Source organism: Lontra canadensis, unplaced genomic scaffold (assembly GCF_010015895.1).
Source record: "Lontra canadensis isolate GAN:19392208 unplaced genomic scaffold, GSC_riverotter_1.0 scaffold107, whole genome shotgun sequence".
Lineage (NCBI taxonomy): Eukaryota > Metazoa > Chordata > Mammalia > Carnivora > Mustelidae > Lontra > Lontra canadensis.
Genome location: NW_022631101.1, coordinates 5,439,568 through 5,458,722, shown reverse-complemented (window position 1 = coordinate 5,458,722; position 19,155 = coordinate 5,439,568). Strand labels below are relative to the sequence as shown.

Here is a 19,155-nt window from a genome sequence, read left to right as displayed (position 1 = left end):
TGGGGAGGACATTCCAGGAGGAGGCATGTCAGCAGGAGAGAGTGAGTCAGGAACCCTCCAGAGTCAGGAAAATTCTCAGGAAGACTTTTCTGCTCAGAGCGCAGGGATCCGGCATGTGGTCAGCATACACTTTGTGCCAGGAGCTTTGACTGGATTTTCCTACTGTAATTCCCACCAAGAACTTGCAGCTAGGGGTTCTCATCCTTGTTTCACAGAGCGGGAAACTGAGACACTGAAAAGTAGGGATTGGTCTGTCACTTGCTTAGTAAAGGGGTGACGTGTGGTTTTGAACTTGAAACTGTTTCTAAAGCCTGTATTCTTTCCACTGTACTTACAGCTCATCACCTGCAGTCCTTTTAATTCTACAGGAATCAGACTGACTTTTTCTTTGCCCCTCAGGGGCCAAGATCCCCCAAGCCAGGGCTGGGTCTCAGCAGGCTCTCATTTGTGAATCTTGATCTCGGAGTATTCAATACCAGTTGGCACCTGTTCCTGCCGGCCCCGAGTGTCTGTCCCATGAAAGCTGAGGGATGCATAATGGAGCTCTTCTTCCTCCCCCAAGGAGAGAGTAGCTGCATCTGGGGGAAGGCTGCCTACCCAGGACTCAATCAGGGGACCCTGAGTGGAGGGAGAGAAAAAGGAGTCAGAGCAGAACGGTGGGGACAGGATAAGACAGGGAGGACCCAGGAGGGAGGCCCATGAATCCCTTCATTCATTCATCCCATGTACATTCTCATGGAATCTCCTAAAGGCATCCTTTCCTCAAATATTTAATACTTGGCACTTTATTTGATGCTTGTGAATTTCATTAACTTCCCATAACAACCCCATAAAGAAGGTATTATTGTCCTTATTTTATCACTATGAAAATAGAGGGTAAACCAAGGAAGTAGCTTGTTCAAAATCCCTGGTGAAGCTAGGATTCTGTCCAAGTTCTTCCTGACCCCAAAGCCTGGTGTCCTACTGAGGCCCCCCTGTGCATGCGGCCCTGAGCTGGACACTGTAACGGACACACCAGACATAGGCCCTGACCTCTTGCAACTTACTCTTTTTTTCCCCTTGCAGCTTACTTTTTAACCTAGGGAGGAGGCAAGAAGTGAGTTAAATAAATAAATATCTAATTGTGAATTATTATATAATGGACAGGAACTGGGTAAGGGAGAGAGAGTTACAAAGCCTTGATTTGGGTATAGCACCTGTCCTTAGGAAGCTCACAGTTTGGCAGAAGGTCAGTCAGTGAAAGAAATCATGTCCCTGTGAAATAGGCAGAAAAACAGCCCCTCCAAAATGCCCACATCCTAATCCCCAGGAATCTATGAATATGTTACCTTATATGGCAAAAGGGACTTTGGGGATGGAATTAAATTAAGCATATTGAGATGGGGAGATTGCCCTGGATTATCTGGGTGTGGTCAGTGTAATCACAAGGGTCTTTCTCTTTACAAGTAAAAGAAGGCAGAGGCAGATTTGAAGATGCTTCTGGCCTTGAAGACGAGACCAGGGCCATCCAGTCGCCTCCAGAAGCTGGAAAAGGCAAGAAAATGCATTCTCCCCTGGAGCTTCCAGAAGGAACTCAGGCCTGCTTGCCAACACCTTGACTTTAACCCAGTGAAACCCATTTTGGACTTGGGACCTCTGGAATGGTAAGATGATAAAATTATGCTGTTGGAGGCCACTAAATGTATAGCCGTTCATTACTGCAGAGCGACAGGTGCTGACCGGGCTTGGGAGGCACCCATCTCTGCTGCCCCCTCTAGATGAGAACACTTTAGGGGCACCTGGGTGGCTCAGTGGGTTAAAGCCCTGCCTTCAGCTCAGGTCATGGTCCTGGGGTCCTGGGATGGAGCCCTGTGATCCCGGGGTCCTGGGATCAAGCTCTGCAATGGGCTCTCTGCTCAGCAAGGAGTCAGCTTCCCCTCTCTCTCTGCCTACTTGTGCTCTCTGTCTGTCAAGTAAATAAATAAAATCTTTTTTAAAAAATCTTGATATTCAAATTAACACACACACACACACACACACACACACACTTCCTGACACTCCTGTTATCAAGACCTCTGCTTAGTGAAATCTAAATGTTCCCTTTTCAGTTCCCGCCTCTCTGGACTTTGCAACAGCGGGTGACCCCATTGCATGTCTTCCCTAAATAAAAGCCTCTCTTTTCTTAATCACAAGGTATTCATCAACTGACCTGGCAGACACTTTGCTGGTTGCCCTCCATTTCCCTGAACCCTAAGTGAAGAGGGGCCCCAGACTCTTTCCTTCTTTAGCTTCACCTTGTGACCTCATCTACTCAATTGGCTTCATGTCATCTATAGGCTCCCAAAGCCTTACCACCAGTCCATTCCCTCTCTTGAACTGTAGACTTTGATCTGATGGTGTAGTTAAAATCCTGGTTCCCTTGTCCAAAACACACATATTCCAACTGAACTCTTTCTCCCCCAAATCTCTTCCTCCTACAATCTTCTCAAGCACAACGATTGATGCCTCCACTCTTCTAGCTGCTCAGTGAAAAAATCTAGGAGTCATCCTGGACCCCTCTCTGTCAGTCATATCCCACCCTCAATCCATTAGCAATTCCCGTTGGTTTTAATTTCAGACTTCATCAGGATGCAATCATGCCCATCTCTCATGCCATCCTGGTTCTGGTCATCATCATCATCTCATACCTGAATGCTTCTCCAGCCTCCTTTCTAACTCCCCTGCTACGTACAGTCTCTTACACATGGTAAGCAGGGGGATCTGTGAAAATGAAAGTCATGTCCTTCTTTTTTTTTCAAACATCTCCAGATGCTCATAGCACACTAGGTGTGCAGACGTGATTTACACATACCCTGACTTCTGCAAATTCATTTCCTGCCTGTTGGTACTTGCCTCCCTCTTTCTAATTGCACAGACTTCCTGCTGGTCCTCCACTCACTGGTCTGCATCTTGTTTCTGAGCATTTGCACCTGCTATTTCTTCTGCCCAGAGTGCTCTCTGGGCACAATAGATTGCAAAGTCTTAAGGGTCCTTCATGTCTTTGCTTAATCATCACTAATGAAAACCACAAAACAACCTATGTAATGGCAGAGAATGTTTGCAAATCATGTATCTGAAAAGATGTTAATATCCAGAACAACAAAAAACAACCCAGTTTTTTAAATGGGTAAAAAAAAACCAACCTTGAATTAGACATTTCACCAAAGTAGACATACAAATGGCTAATAAGCTATGCAAGACACTCACGAGTAATCATTAGAAAAGTGCAAATCAAAACCACAATGAGATATCCTCTCACACCCATGAGGATGCCCACTATAAAAAGCCAAAAATAGGGGCACCTGGGTGGCTCAGTCAGTTAAGCATCTGTCTTTGGCTCAGGTCATGATCTCAGGGTCTTGGGATCAAGCCCCAAGTCAGGCTCAGCTCTCAGCAAGGAGTCTCCTTCTCTCTCTCTTTCCCTCTGCCCCTCCCCTTCCACTTGTGCTTTCTCTTACTCTCTGTCTCTCTCTCTCAAAGAAATAAATAAAATCTTTTTTTAAGAGGCAAAAAAATAAAAAGTAATAAGTGTTGGTAAGGATGTGGAAAAAATGAACCCTGTGTACTGTTGGTGGGAAAGGAAAATGGTGCAGCCAAGAGGGAAGGGAGCATGGTGGTTTCTCAAAAAAGTTAAAATGAAAACTCCCATGATCTAGCAATTCCACTTATGAGTATTTATCAAAAAAAAAATGGAAAGCAGAATCTCAAAAAGATATTTACATTGCCTTGTTCATTGCACGTTATTTACAGTAGCTAGAGGTGGAATGATCCTAGTATCCATCAGCAGATGAATGGATAAAGAAAATGTGCTGTATACATACAAGAGGACATTATTCAGTCTTTAGAAAGAAGGACACCCTGCGGCACTTGGGTGGCTCAGTCGGTTGAGTGTCTGACTCTTGATTTCAGCTCAGGTCATGATTTCAGGGTTGTGGGGCTGAACTCCACATTGGGCTCCTTGCTCAGTGGGGAGTCTGCTTAAGATTCTCTTTCTCTCCCTCTCTGTCCCTCCCCCTCACCTCACACTTCTCTCATTCTCTCTCTCTCAAATAAAAAATAAATAAACCTTTAGAAAGAAGAACATCTTGTCACAGGCTACAGCATGGATAAACTTAGAGGACATTATGCTAAGTGAAATAAGCCAGTCGCAAAAAGACAAAAGCTGCATGGTTCCACTTACGTGAGGTATGTAAAGTCATCAAACTTACAGAAACAGAAAATAGAATGGTGGTTTCAGGGCTGGAGCGGCAGGGGAAGTGGGTAGTTGTTGTTCAATGGGTACATACAGAGTTTGTTTTGCAAGATGAAAATGTTCTGGAAATCGGTTGCACAACTGCACATTTAAAGATGGCTAGGTGGTAAGTTTATCACAATAAAATAAAGAACAACAACAACAACACTAAAACATAAACCATCTCCCCATCATTCCCAGTTTCTGTGCCTTGCATCGTCCCCAAAGTACGAGTCTGTCCTTTCCATTGTAGTCACTTATTTGTGGTTTGGTTGTTTGATTAATTGGTTGTATCCTTATGTCTAGACTAAAACTTACTGAGCCTGAGATGGAATTTTTTTATTTTCTTTTTAAAAAATATTTTACTTATTTGACAGAGAGATAGAGCCAGAGCACAAGTGGGGGGAATGGCAAAGGGAGAGGGAGAAGCAGGGAGCCCGATGTGGGACTCGATCCCAGGACTCTGAAATCATGACCTGAGCCAATGCTTAACTGTCTGAGTCACCCGGTGCCCCCCACCCCAGATTTTTTTCATAGATGAATCTTTGGCAGCTGAAATGCCTGTCACTTGTCACGTGCTCAGTAACATTTCCTGAATGAATTAATGAACGAAAGCCTACATGGTACTTTGCTCAAAATGCTGCAAAGGCTTGCAGTCAGACTCTGAATATAAATGGATGAAAAGTGTGATATTTACATTGGAGCATGAAGGCTGAACAGGAATGAAGAAGTGGAAATGAGAGGGTAAAGCATCTGAGGAGAAAGGAACAGCCCATGCAAAGACGCAGGGACACAAATAACCTTGTTCAGAGAAGTCGATGGAATAGAAAGTAAGAGTGACTTTCTGAACCATGTGGAGCTTGAGACCAAAGACATGTGTGCCCCTGAAAAATGTTTTTGTGTATTTTTAATGTTTATTTTTTCACATTAAAATAATTGAAATATTATTGCAAACTTAAAGAGTGTGTGTAATAAAACATTACTTTCAGTTTAAGGATTTTATTTATACCCAAATCTGCATTTTTGATAATTTTGCTTTTCTGGCTTTGCTGAAAGCAAATGTAGAGAGGACATTTTAAAAATCAGCTTCTCGCTTCTCTAGTTTTCATTTGAGAATGCTGCCATGTTTGACAATTTCTCTAAACTCAATTATGATCTTACGTAATTTTTAACTAACTTTAGTCTACAGATCCTGTCATTCTTAAGAGTTTTTTGGTATTTTCCTTATCATGGCTTTTTTGCCTTAATTTTGCTTTTTTAAAAAATAGTATATTCAGACATTATTTATCTGGATTACTGATATTTTTGAGCACTACCTTAAGTTTTGCATCTGGGGCACGTTCCTCCCTCACTTCACCCTAATCCTAGTCCTTCTGGAGACGTGTTTGAGAGGTCAGAATATGCCAGGCTGCAGGGTGAGGAGTTTGGACTCTATTCTCTGGGTGAGGGGTCCACAAACTATAGCCCATAGATCAAATACAGCCCACTGCCTGTGTCTGTAAATAAAGTTTTATTGGAACACATCTGTGCTCATTCATTTACATATGGTCTATGGCTGCTTTTACTTGACAACAGCAGAGTTGAATGCTTCCAATTGAAGGTAATGTCTACAAACCCAAAAATACCTATATGGCCCTAGATTAGAAAAAGTTGCCAGCCTCTGGTCTAGACAGTGGAGACAAGCAGTTCAAACGCAGAGGAACTGAATAGTGATGATTTTTAGATGACTGCTTGGTGTAGAACAAGGGAGGTGAGAGGCAAGGAGGTGAGGGGGTCCAGGGAAAAGATCTGAAGCCTTGGCAATGACAGGAGTCAAGATGGGAGGGGGATGCTGATGCTAGCTGTTCTTAAGAGGAAAAATAGACAAGACATGGTGAATTTGGGGTTTTAGGAGAAGAAAGGGAGAAAGAAAGAAAGAGAGAGAAGGTGACTCCTCCATGCCTGGCCTGAAAGAAAGAGGAGGGGGTGGTTGTGCTGTCACAAAGATGGGGAATCCTTAAGGAGGAAGAGGAGGAGATAAGAAGAGCAACTTCGGACCATGCTGAGCAGCAATCCTGGGGGCCATCCTAAAGGGAGGTGTCCAGGATGGATGCTCAATGGCAAGTTGCCCGGGTCACTCACCTGAGAGACTGACCTTGTGACAGTGTTTGCACCTTCCATGCCCATGTTCCTGATGCTCATTGCTGACCTTGTAGCTTTCTTCCTGCAGGACTTCACTCTGAGAGAAGAGACCAGAGAGCCTTTCAGTCTGGTCAGTCCAGCATGCTGTAGGCAGACTGACTCCCTCCTCTGTTCTCTCTCAAGGGCTGGAGGGTAATGGAGGTAGGAGAGTGGTGGTCCCTTTCTGGAGACCCCAGTGTTGAGAACGCAGGCTTCCCCATCCTCGACAGTGGGGCCAGAGTTCTGTGACAGACTCACCCAGGTGCCATCGACCTCCTTCCTGCCCTTGCTTCAGGGTCGTGAGCCATCCAAGTCCCTCCATTCTGAGCCCGCCTGCCCTTTCCCCCCCAGGCTATCCCTCCATCCCCAGGGCCAGTGCTCACGTGATGACGATGACACAGAGAAACAGGAAGAATAGAGCCATAACACCTGCTCCCCCAGCAGCCCCCAGCAGCCTCTCAGAAAAAGGCCATGCTTTTCCTGCAGACAGATTGGGTTATTGGTGATTCCTCTCCAAGAACTTGGCACATTCTCCCACTCCCTGTAGGACCCCAGATTCCCATTTTCTAGCTCCTCTGCCAGATTCCAAACAGGGGCACCCGGGTCTTGGGGAGGGAATTAGGGCCAGGTGAGGGAGGCAAACGGAGGCTGGAGTGCAGCCTGTCTGTATTTAAAATGTGGATATTGGATTCATGGTAATATTTATTTTGCATTCATTTGTATTTTTAAAAACACTGCAATGCAATATTACTTCTCATTACTGAGGCTTTGGGGACTTCTCTTTGAATTTTGTGCTCTGGTGAGTGCTTCACTTGCCTCACCTTCCTCCCTGCCCCACAAATCAAGGATCTGTGTCCCTGGACACACCTGTGCAGGCCCCAGCCCCTCTCCTTCAAGACCCAGGTCCTTCCCCTCTCAGGCTTCACCCACCCTACAGCCCTGGTCTGGCAGGAAGAGGACAGAGATACTATAGGGGGCAGGGAAAATCTTGGCCTCACAGGGGAGCACAGACCAGAGTTGAGCTTCCCTGTAAGGCTCAGAGGCTGCTGGGGATCCTGGGGGCAGTACGATTGTTCTCCCCCAGCACCCCCCTACACACACACAGGTGCACTCACTCTGCAGGGAGAGCCTCAGGGAGACGTGCTGAGAGCCCAGCGGGTTCTGAGCTCGGCAGGTGAATTCCCCTTCATCTTTCTCCTGCACTCGAGGCAGCTCCAGCACCCCAGAGTTCAAAGGATTTGAGGAACACAGGGTCAGGCTCCCCCGGGCCCAGCACAGCCTGGCAGGGGGGTTGCTATTGACAACACAGACCAGGTGCAGGGACTGGTCCTCCAAGACTGAAAAAGACGAGCCATTTTCCAGGGCTGTGGGTGCTGGAGAAAAAGAGACAGAGGGTCAGAGAGACAAAAAGATAGAGAGAAAGCAGGATTTGAAAACAGACTGGATGAGGGGACAGAGAAACAGAAGTAGGTTGAGGTGCAGGAAAAGGCATGCTTTTTTCCCCTTGTTGGTGGGAATGCATGCTTGTCAATCCTCCATTCAGGACAACTGGCCACATACCTCAACGTGGAAAGAACATAAAAGCTACATTTTGCTTTTAGGGACTTATCCCCCAGACAGACGTATACAGAGTTGTGGAAGGAGGCAAAAGATTACTCATTGCAGCCTTTCAGCGAAGAGAATAAAATGGATGTCATGATTTCCCATCAGAAGACTCAGACAGAATCAGAATCCATCCACGGGAAGGAATACTGCACAGTCTCGGAGGAGATCGAGGACAGTCTGTACGACTGATATCGGAGGACCCCTCAGATCGTCCAGGCAAACACAGCAAGGCTCAGAGCAGCTATGGACACTGGTCACTTCCCAGGAGGAGACTGGGCATCTGAGGACAGACTCTGCTGTGCATTTTGAATGTTTGTCTGTGTGACTGCTTTACCTGTTCAGAAGTACTTAAATAAACAGTTGCTAGGGAGGATAAAAGATGGAGCAGGAGTCAGGAGATGCATGATAAAGGGCAGATCTGCTGGGTGCACGTTGCCCTGTTCTCCTCTTCGGATTAACAGAGCTGGGGTGGGGGGCGGTGCAGAAGTGGGGGAGGAGGCGGCTGAAGGGGACAGTTGCTCACAGCGACACGGAGGCCAGGAAAGGGGATGACCCTGGCCCTGCCCTTGCTCCCCACACCCCGGGAGGAAGCTCTACCCTACCTGTGCCATTTCCTTGGGAGACAGTTACTGTCAAGTTCTGCGGAGAGTCTGGGACAGAAAGACATGGGGAATTCATGTCAATAGGGAGGGCTGGTGGACATTGGCCCTCTGTCCCCAGCAGCTGCAAAAGTGGAGAAAGGATGGAGACAGGTGTCCTCCTGACCCTCTCCCAGTCCAGATTTTGGGACCAGCACCCAATGTCCCAGGCCCTGACCCCCCACCCGCTGCCCTCATGACCCCATCAGGGACCCAGGGATTCCTGGCCTGGCTCTCACAGGACACATTGAGGTGGATGGTCTTCACTGTGGTCACTCTGGCCCCAGGCAAGGTCACCTGACAGGTGAGGGGCGTGCCATGGTCCTGGGGCCGTGGGGTGAGGGTGAGCACCGAGGAGAGGTGAGTCCTGGGGCCCAGGGAGGTGAGGGCAGCTGACGTCCAGGAGAAGATGGGCGGTGTGCTCCTCTCACAGGCCCAGGGCACAGAGCAGGTCAGGTTCCTGGGGTGTCCAGACTCCAGGGTCCCCGGGATGAGGATGTCAGGTGTGTGGTTCAGAGCTGTGAGGAGATGGGGAGACACGGGAATCAGGAGGAGGGTCTGAGGTGAGACCCTGAGAGAAGCCTCGGGCTTTGGTCCAACTCCTGCTTCTGAACCTTGACATGTGTTACCTCTAACCCTTCCCAGGAGGGGGAGTCCCATCCCAGCTCTGACCCAGGACCCCCGTCCTTCCACTGTGGCCTCTCCTGGGGTCTCCTTCTTACCTGTCACTTGCACGGAAAGCAGGTTCTGTGTGTAACTGTAGCTGCCAGAAGACTGTCTCTCCACTCTGAAGAAGTATGTCCCCGAGTCCCTTCTCTGTGCATCTCTGATGTCCAGGGAGCAGTCATAGGCCTGGGGATCCCCAAGGAGGCGGAATCGGCCCTGGGTGTCCTCCTGCACTTTACAAGCTGGGTTGTTTGTGGCCACTGGAGCATCGTGGTGTACAACAGCCCCTTTCCGGAACCAGTAGCCGAGAGCTGAGGTTAAGTCAGACCTGCAGTCCTCAGGGTTCCAGAAGTCGCAGGGTACAAACACACACAGGCCCTCCTGCACAGCCACCGAGCCATTCATTTGCAGACTGCAAACTTTCTGGACCCCCTTCTCGGGCCACCTCTGGCCGTCAGCCCCTTCCCTCCTCCAGAGCACGGCCAACAGCAGCAGAAGCATGTCCGGCCTTGGCAGAGCCGGGGTCCCCAGAGTGTCTGTTTCTCAGGGTTGGTCTCTCAGGAACTAAAAGTTGCAAGAATCAGAGGAAGCCCCAAGAGGAAGATGCAGGTGATGTCAGAACAGTGACCCTCCTCAGAGGAGGAACTTCACACCTAGACACTGTCAGGGCCAGGACAGCCATGGGGAATCAGCCATCCGCCACCACATGTCCACTCCTGGGGACCCTGGGCCTGGAGGCCAGAGAGGGTGAGAGCCCTCAGGGAGCCAAATTCACCCTCTGTGTAGGGCTCAAACCCCATCTCCCATCTCCCTGCTGATAACGCCTCCCTCTGGGGTTGTTTTCTGCAAAGTGAAAATGGGTCCCTTCTGGCCAGACCCCCTGAATCTCAGGCTGTACATGTCTGTGGAAGTCAGTCCTGCTGGGGGCAGGACACAGGAACTCAAGAGGTTGGGGAGGCCAGGGCTGGGGGCGAGAGGAGGCCAACTGTCCTCCCGCCCTGGGCATCCACGCAGGGGGCATCCCCTCCCTGCTCATGAAGTCACAGACTAGCCCCAGCTGCTGCCCTGAGAGTCACCATCCGATAGGGAGATGATAAGTGTCCGGCACCTGGAGCCCCCTGTGACAGGGGCCAGAGGCAGAGTGAGGGGCTACTGTCCCCCCATGTGGGAGGTTGTGTCACAGGAAGCTTGGGCATAAGGGTCACTTGGGCAGTGGAGGCAAAGACTCCAAGGATGCTGAGGGGCGCCTGACTCAAGGAGGAAAGGGAACCTGAGGCTGTGGTTGTAAGCGGGGTTGGTGTGGGGGGAAGTGCAGAAGAGAAGGGGCAGATTTTGAAAGGGATAGAAAGTTCCCCTTTCCCCCTTCCTCATGGCTGTCTGGTGCCAGGACAATTTCTTCACCACGAGTACTTCACGGGGCCATGCTCCTGTTCATTGCTCCACAGCCTACAGTTTCTTCTCCCAGGAGTCAGAAGTGCAGGGGACATGGGGGCCGGGGGGGATGCCAGCTAGGTGCCATCCACCCTCAAGATGGTGAGGACTGTGTGAGAGAAGAGATGCGCACTTGAATTCACAGAAGTTTAGTTTTAACTGTGTAGCTGGGGACTGGGAGAAGGTGCTGGGAGCCCTGATAGGTGGCACTCCCTCCCACTGATGTTGGTTTCCTTGATACATTTTTTTGGGGGGAATATAAGATACACACAAAGAAGGATGCCCACAAAAACAACTCAGTGATTCATCGCAAGACAGAAATAGAGCATTGCAGGCACCTTGGACCTTCCCCTTGGGTCCCCATCCCTATCGCACACCCCACTCCCCCCAAAGGAGCTCTGAGAGTCACTTTTTTTTTTAAGATGTATTTATTTATTTGACTGACAGAGATTGCAAGTAGGCAGAGAGGCAGGCAGAGAGAGAGGAGGAAGCAGGCTCCCCGCTGAGTGGAGAGCCCAACGTGGGGCTCGATCCCAGGACCCCCGGGACCATGACCCGAGCCAAAGGCAGAGGCTTTAAGCCACTGAGCCACCCAGGCGCCCTGCTGAGAGTCACTTTAATGCTAATTGTGCCCTGGTTTTTCTTCGTAGCTTTATCACCCAAGCATGCTGCCTTTAATACTATGGCCTTACACATGTTTTTCTTAAGACTTTGTATGCAAAGAAAAATTACAGTCTCTTTTCTTCCATTTAACCTTATGAATATGCCCATCCCATGTTACGCCTTCCCCGAACCATTACCCATAACTAGGGGTATAGTCAGTGCTGGGGTCACTGAGAAGGGAAGGGGCAGGATTTGAGCATGCATATACACTCCCACACCATCAACAATTCCTGCATCTGTAGCTGTGTCTCCCCCTGTCGCCCCATCCCTCCACCCTGGCCCCCTGTCCTGGACAACCCATTCTCTCCCAGCAGGGCCAATTGGAGCATCTCTGGGGTCAGAAGGGCTGGGCCATGCCCAGTCTGTTTCCATGGTCCCCAGTTCACAAAGAAAAACAGAAGACTGAGGAGGAGAGACTCAGGGAAACCACAGAGAATCTAGCTGTATGCAAAAGAGAAACTTAAAAGCCACAGGCCATCAGAGCTGGGAGGCCTTCTAGCCCCACTTCTCCGACTTTAAGAAGACACTGAGGTCCAGAGTGGGCAGATGAATTGCCCAGATCATACCAGTGCCCTGTCTTATGCACCACTGTCTACACAGGGACGCCCCCCCACCCCGACTTCATCAATCGTTGTCAGCCCAGGACCCATTGAGCTGGGAGATGGGTAGCTTATGTTAATCTGATAGGGAAGAATGATCAACTCTTCCCATGAGATGAGAGAGGAAATTTCATTCATTCGTTCAACAACCATCTACATTGTGTCTTCGGGTTTCCAGTAAGGGGGTGAGTATGAGAGATCTAGCCCTTGTCTTTGAGAGGAGCAACATCTCACTGAGAGACCTGATCTGACAATTCCAGTGCCATAGGGTAGATGACTGGGAGGAGAGAGGCACAGACTGGGGATGCATGGGACTCCTGCTTTTCTGAATTCTGCAAGGTGAGTTCTCAGGGACAAGTAGACATGGTAGGAAGTTTGAGGCAATCTCAAGGGATTTGAATTCCACAGATAATCTTAGAACCCCGAGAATTTCTGGACTCCCAGGTATTGTGTTCTCAATCCACTCCAGTCTTCCACTGTGCTGGAAATCCTCCAGCTACCAAGTTTGTGCTGTTTGTGACCAACATCACCTCTGCTCCAATAGAGAGGTGGGGCCACCACCCATAGGGGGCGCTTTCTCAGCACAGGACTCAGCCGGTTCCCCGGGGGAGGGAGGGGCGGCGCTCTGAATTTGGGGGGTGGTGTTGTCCGTGGTGCTGATTCAGAGGGCTGTGCTGACGTCGGGCATATCCACAGCTCTGTGGAGGGGCCGGATCACACAGAACAGGGATCCTAGGTCTGGAGTCAAGACAGTTAGCATGTCCGATGTGCTGGGGAGGGCTCAGGTCCTCCTGGGAGGGGAAAGTCAAGGGAAGGGAAGACCTGAGTCTCTTCTTCTATCTGTCCTCCAGACAATGCCAGGCTGTTGTCACCGGTCCAAGTGCAAGGAAAATGAAGGTTCTGTGTTGTCCTTTTACGTACCTGGTTCCATTTCATCCCTGACAGACAGGGGTAATCCCCCTAGAGCAGGCAGCCAACACTCAAGACAGATGAGTAGTTGTAGAACTAGCATCCAAGAACAACCCCAAACAACCCCACCCCTCCTTTATACAAACATGGAGCTCCTCTCATTACGAGATAAAATTTGTTATTATCTCCTCTTCTTGAATCAAGGTTGGGCCCACAACCGCTTTGATCGACAGAATGTGGAGGATAAGGTGTTCCAAGATTCATGCATTAAGAAAGCCTGGTAGTTTCCACTCCTCCCTTGCAGATTCCTGGGCATCTGTGTAAGCAATCTGGGAATGCTGATAGAGAGAGAGGCTACATAGAGGAACCTTGAGGGTCAGACACCCAGCCCCAAATCACAGCCACCATCTCAACCTCAATATGACTGCCTAAAGAGCTAAAAGAAAGCTGGGAGTGCAACTGCCCAGGTGGGCTCTGGCCGATTTATAGCACCGGCACCATGAAACAGAAAGTTCAGGCTACCAGGTTGTAGAGTGGTTTGACGCACAGCAATAGATAACCAAAACAGTAGCCTGCACAACTCATCGCTAATAAGGAAAAGGTAACGGGCCTTATGAGTTTTTCTACATACGGCATTTCAAGGATGGTTCTTAAACGGTTATCTGAGGCCTTCATTTGATCTGAGGAGACATTTCCAAGAAATCCCCTTCCCTGTTTAGTTCCAGGTTTTTTTCTTTTTTTTTTTTTTCTAGTAAGACAATGATTTTGTTGCTTGAGTACAAAGTCCAATTTCTGCAACCAGGCCAGGGGCTGTGGATGACTCAGATTTCCAACTGGGAGGGGAGGACTTGTTTGGTATCATAATATCGAGCCAACCAGTAAATACAGCTCTCAATCAGAATCATTTTTGATTCTGAAAGGATGATTCTCATCCTCTCTATTCCTCTCAAGATGCTTTTGAACAGTAACAGCTTTCCTAATCAAATGGTAGAGATCCTTGAGAAAATCAGGAGCAAGTCCTATGGACTTGAGAATTCTCAAGATTTTATTGCCCATGGCAAAGCGTACTTGTGCAAAACCATGGGCATCACTCAGGATGACACTGATTCATAAGGGAGTCAGGCCCTTCTCGGTGAGTTTGTAGGCTTGCTCCTTCATGTTGTCAGATGTCAACTTCAGCCAGGCGGGGATGCTGCGGGGGGTGGCAAGACAGAGCCAACTGGGACAGACCCTTCCTGGGAGCCTGCATGTGACCCATGATGGTGGTGGTCAGGCAGTGAAAAAGAGAGTGAGGGTAGTTACCTCCAGGTGAAATCTGGCCAGAAGAGAAAGGAAAATTGGAAGCAGCAGGCACCAGGCTCCAAAGGTCGGTGGAGAGGCAGGTCTTGCTGTAGCTCTCACACCCTCTGGAGGCTCTGATGGCTCACCTTGTCAGCAAGACGTAACAGTGCTCAATTGCTAGGAGGCAAAGAGGGTGTTGGGGAAACCTGGCTGAATTTCTGGGGGCAAGGACCATTGAGCCCTGGTCCATGGATGAGTGACCCAGGTGGACACAGGTGGTCCAGAGAGAAGTTTACAGTGATATGCAAAGGATCCAGGTAAACAGTGTCCCTAGCATTTCTTGCCTACTAAGATGTTGTGCCAGGATCTCTTTGACCTGACAACTAGGGCCATTTGCCTGTTTGCAGGACTCTGTCTTCCCTGAGCAAAGGAGAGGATGTGGCCCACCATCTCAGTACTCAGAATGACCAATGCCCAGCTGTGTGTGTGTGTCTGTCTGTCTGTCTGCATGTATATTCTAAACATTGGTTTCCTAGGCCAGTGTGGTGATTAATTTTGTGTCATATTTACTGGGCCATGGGATGCCCAGATTAAACATTACCTCTGGGTGTGTCTGTGAGAGTATTTCCACTTGAGATTAGCATTTGAATCAGTGGACTCAGTAAAATAGATAACCCTCCCCAAGTCAATGGGCATCATCCAATCCACTGAAGGCCTGAAAAGAGCAAAAGGCAGAGGAAGAGCAAACTCATTCCCTTCCTGCCTGCCTGTGAGCTGCGACATTGGTCTCCTGCCCTTGGACTGGGATTTACAGCATCAGCTCCGCTGATTTTCAGGCCTTGGGACTCAGATTGGAGTCACACCCCTGGCTTTCCTGAGTCCCCAGCTTTCAGGTGGCAGATTGTGAGACCTCTCAGCCTTCATAATTGAGCTAGTTCTTCATAGTAAATCTCTGTTTGGTTCTGTTTCTCTGGAGAACTCACCTAATACAGTCAAAAGGGGGACAGACAGATTAAGCCAGATCTAATTGGCCATATTTCCTACTTTCTCATTACTTTCATGAGAAATAGAAGCCACTAAGGGTATAAAGCTAGAGTCAGGGAGTGAAATAGTGAGATTTGCGTTCCCAGATGTTCTCTCTGGCTGCCCTGGGGAGGGTAGGTTGGAGGGGCAGCTGGAGTGGAGCTGACAGTTTGGGGCCACTGATCATCTACTCCTGCTGTTGATATGAATTCCTTTCACAAAATGTAGCATGACCCTCAATCACAGGGGCCTTTGCCTGTGGGTGGCTTTGCCCACAGTGGGTGATAAATAAATGCTTGTGGAATGCAGACCATTAAAAGTACAAATTTAGGGGGGGAAAGGTGACAAATCTGGTATAATATAGGAACCATATTTTGAGTTTAAAACTGTATAGTGTATAGGGAACTCTTGAATGGTGGGAAGACAAGGCCCCAAGGGCTAGCCCCTCCATCAGAGGACTGAGACTGGGACATGAAAAGGATAGTAATTGTATGCGTTAGTGCAACTTCAGACCCACAGTTGCCAGAGATGGAGAGCTTCTTGGAGACCAGCCTACTTTCCTGCTCTGCAGGACTCCATGAAGCCTGGAGAATGCAAAAGACTTTCAAAAGCCATACCGGCTGATGTGTCTTTCCTATTGGAAAGATTTATGAAAAACTGCTATTGTTTCTACCTTGCACATTCAGAACCTGCCAGTGAATTTCTCCCCCCTGGAAAAAGATGTTTCCTACTGAATCAATTCCTTTATGGATACATGGCTATTTGGGTTTTCATTTCTTCTTGAGACCATTTCAGTAAATTATATTTTTCTTGTAATTTTTATATGTCATCTGAATTGTTAAATTAATTTGCATATATTTGAGTGAAATATCCCCTTACATTGTTACTTTTTAAAAAATATTGATTTATTTTTAGAGAGAGGGTGAGAATCTTTCAAGAAGACTCCCTGCTGAGCACAGAGTCCAACATGGTGGGGGGGGGTTCCATCCCACGGACCCATGGGATCATGACCTGAGCTGAAACCAAGAGTCCCATGCTTAACCCACTGAGCCATCCAAGCACCCCTCCCCTTATGTTGTTCTTTTTTTTTTTCTAAAGGTTTTATTTATTTATTTGACAGACAGATCACAAGTAGGCAGAGAGGCAGGCAGAAAGAGAGGGGGAAGCAGGCTCCCTGCTGAGCAGAGAGCCCGATTCAGGGCTCTATCCCAGGACCCCGAGATCATGACCTGAGCCGAAGGCAGAGGCTTTAAACCCACTGAGCCACCCAGGCGCCCCTCCCCTTATGTTGTTCTTAAAGCAAAACACATCAAAGAGAAACATACATAGAGAAAACGGTTCAGATTATACAGATAAGGTTGATCAATTTTCATATGATGATGACATTCCTGGAACAACCATCTAGATAAAGAAGCCCCACCAGCACCCATTCCTAGACACTGCCCCCACCCTAGAAAAGTAACCACTATAATGACTATCATTATTGATTAGTTTTCTCTGTTTTTGATTTTTATGCAGTTGGGATCTTCCAGTGTCTGGCTTCTTGTGCTTAGCATTTATTGTAAGAGTCACCCACACACACAACAGCAGCTCATTTATTTTCACTTGTGAAAGAATTTCATTGTGTGCATATGCCATACACTACAGGAACCTCCTCCATTAGACGGTATTTGGGTTATTTCCAGTCTGGAAATATTAGAAAGAGTGCTGCTACAAACATGTCTTTGATATGAATATACACTTTTGTTGGGTATATATTTTTAGTGGAATTTCTCAATAGTCACAGTCTAGAGGGTCTGGGTCTCCAGGCCCCTGGGTTAATAGAACTCTGAGTCTCCATGACTGGCCCTAGGTACTACTGGGTTTCTGGGGTCTGAGCCTTTGAATCCCTCAGTCTCGGAAGTCAGGGTCTCTTGGGTCTCCTGTTCTGGCCAAGTTCTTTCTTATCTGTTCTCCACCCTCAGCTCCACCTCCTCGTGAAAAGAAGTGTGTACCACCCGATGCACTGGGAGGAATCTGCTCTGTGGATCTCAATCTCACCCACTTTCCGAAGCCAGGAGCCACGTCCAGAGACAACCCTCCTCACCTCCCGCCCCCGACACACACACGCACCACTACCACCACCAAATCACTAACACGTGAAGCATGCACACAGACCTCGGCTCACAAACACTGCTCCCTCTCCCCATTCGACATGCTCACGCGCACCATTACCACCCGCACAGTGCAAGCACAGACCCACTTCGAGCCCCCAACCTCGGACTCTGCTCTGCGCATGCGCCACCTCCTCCTTTCACTCTGGTGAGCAGCCACTGAGCTCCCGCCTTCAATTCCCTCCCGCCTTCAATTCCCTCCTGCAATGCCACCTCAGAGGGTAGAAATCAATGCCCTACAATAGCTTTTAAAGCCTATGATTGATTAAATAAATAAACCCCATAATAAGGGGCGCCTGGGTGGCTCATTCAGTTAAACATCTGCCTTTGGCTCAAGTCATGATCCCGGGGAGCTGTGATCCACTCGAGCTCTGACTCCTTGCTCAGCGGGGAGCCTATTTCTCCCCCTCCCTCTCCCTGCCACTGCCCCTGCTTGTGCTCTCTCTCCCTGACAAATACATCTTTTTAAAAATTTTATTAGAGCCTATAATAATCCCACAAAAGCAGGTAATCCGCAAACAGCTGCTTCGCATTGCGAGTGCCCTGCACGGTGACAGCAACAGCGCACTGCTACAGGAAAAAAAAACAAAAACAAACAACAACAACAACAACAAAAACCCCACAACCAACAACAACCAAAAAACCCCAAAAAGCAAAAACCTTCGCAGCGTTGCGGAGTCCCAAGCCCTGCGCAGGCGCATAAAGGAAACCGGGCGGTACTCGCTAGCAAGCGGTAGAAGGGGCCGCGAGAGTTGCTGGGAGTTGTTGGCCCAGCAGGCCCAGTAGCCTCAGGTACTTCGGAATTGCCGCATGGGGTTCTGGGAGCAGTAGGCAAGACAGCCCCCAAAGCCTTCTGGGAGTCGTAGTCTCCGGAGCCACTTCCGTGAGAGACTTCCGCGTGTGGGGCCGTTTGGACGTTCTAGTACCGCGTTGTGTCCAGGTGAGTTGTTCCTCCTGCAGCGGATGGGCCCATGGGCCCCTGCTCTAAACTGCAATGGCATGTGAAGTTGAGAGGCTCGGGGAGTGGTGACAGTAGCCCCCGTGATTCCCTAACTCCTGTGTCCCAGAGGCCTTCTGGCCAGGATCCCCACGTTGGACATGGTGGTCCGTCCGGTCTCTTGTCCACACATTCCTTCCCGCAGGTGGGGTTTCCACCATCTCCCTGCCCACCCCCACAGCATCGGGTACATCCAGGAGGCCCCTAGTGTGTCCTCGAACCTCTGTTCTGGTAGAAGGATGCCACACACTATCATCCGTCTGCCAAAGCTGCAGTTCGGAGGCATCCCTGGGGTCCGTGTCTCTTCCTCTGGGGGCATTTATAATCCCACATTCTACAGTTATTTACCGAGCGCGGCACTGTGCCAAGCCCAATGTGAGGCCGGGGGGTTGGCGGGGGAGACGGTGGTGGATGAGGCAGACCTAGTCCCTGCCTTCAGTGCCCCCAAAGGGGACAGGTCTGCCACTGACAGGTAGAGTCGTGGTCGGGAGGGGATGGAGGCATACTAGGGGCTCTCTGAGCCTGGAGGGGGCGCCTGACCCAGGCTGGATCCATAAAATCTTCCACAGGAAGATGCTTATCAGGCATTTCAAACCTGATATTGCCGGGTTGGAATTCCTGGTGGCCCTCCTGACAAAATGGCCCCATCATCCTCCTGAGGTTCTGGCCAAAACCTCCACATCAGTCTCCATTCATCTTTTCTCATCAGCTGAGCCTCCACCATAATCCAGGTCTTGAGCAAGTCCTATGGACTCTACCTTCAAAACAGGTCTGGAATCCC

The 19,155-nt window shown here is 49.0% G+C and overlaps 1 protein-coding gene and 1 pseudogene across 1 annotated transcript; both read right to left on the bottom strand.

Moving 5' to 3' along the window:
- Positions 1-332: 332 nt before the first annotated feature.
- On the bottom strand, positions 333-9,819 carry LOC116855919 (sialic acid-binding Ig-like lectin 13). The gene is made up of 7 exons (XM_032839005.1): positions 9,375-9,819; positions 8,892-9,170; positions 8,617-8,664; positions 7,525-7,782; positions 6,793-6,889; positions 6,371-6,467; positions 333-618 (listed from the first exon to the last, which is right to left on the bottom strand). The coding sequence occupies exons 1-7, from the start codon at positions 9,817-9,819 to the stop codon at positions 442-444; spliced, it is 1,401 nt and encodes a 466-aa protein (XP_032694896.1). The 3' UTR covers positions 333-441.
- A 3,849-nt stretch (positions 9,820-13,668) lies between these two features.
- Positions 13,669-14,178, bottom strand: LOC116855953 (annotated as a pseudogene).
- Positions 14,179-19,155: the final 4,977 nt, after the last annotated feature.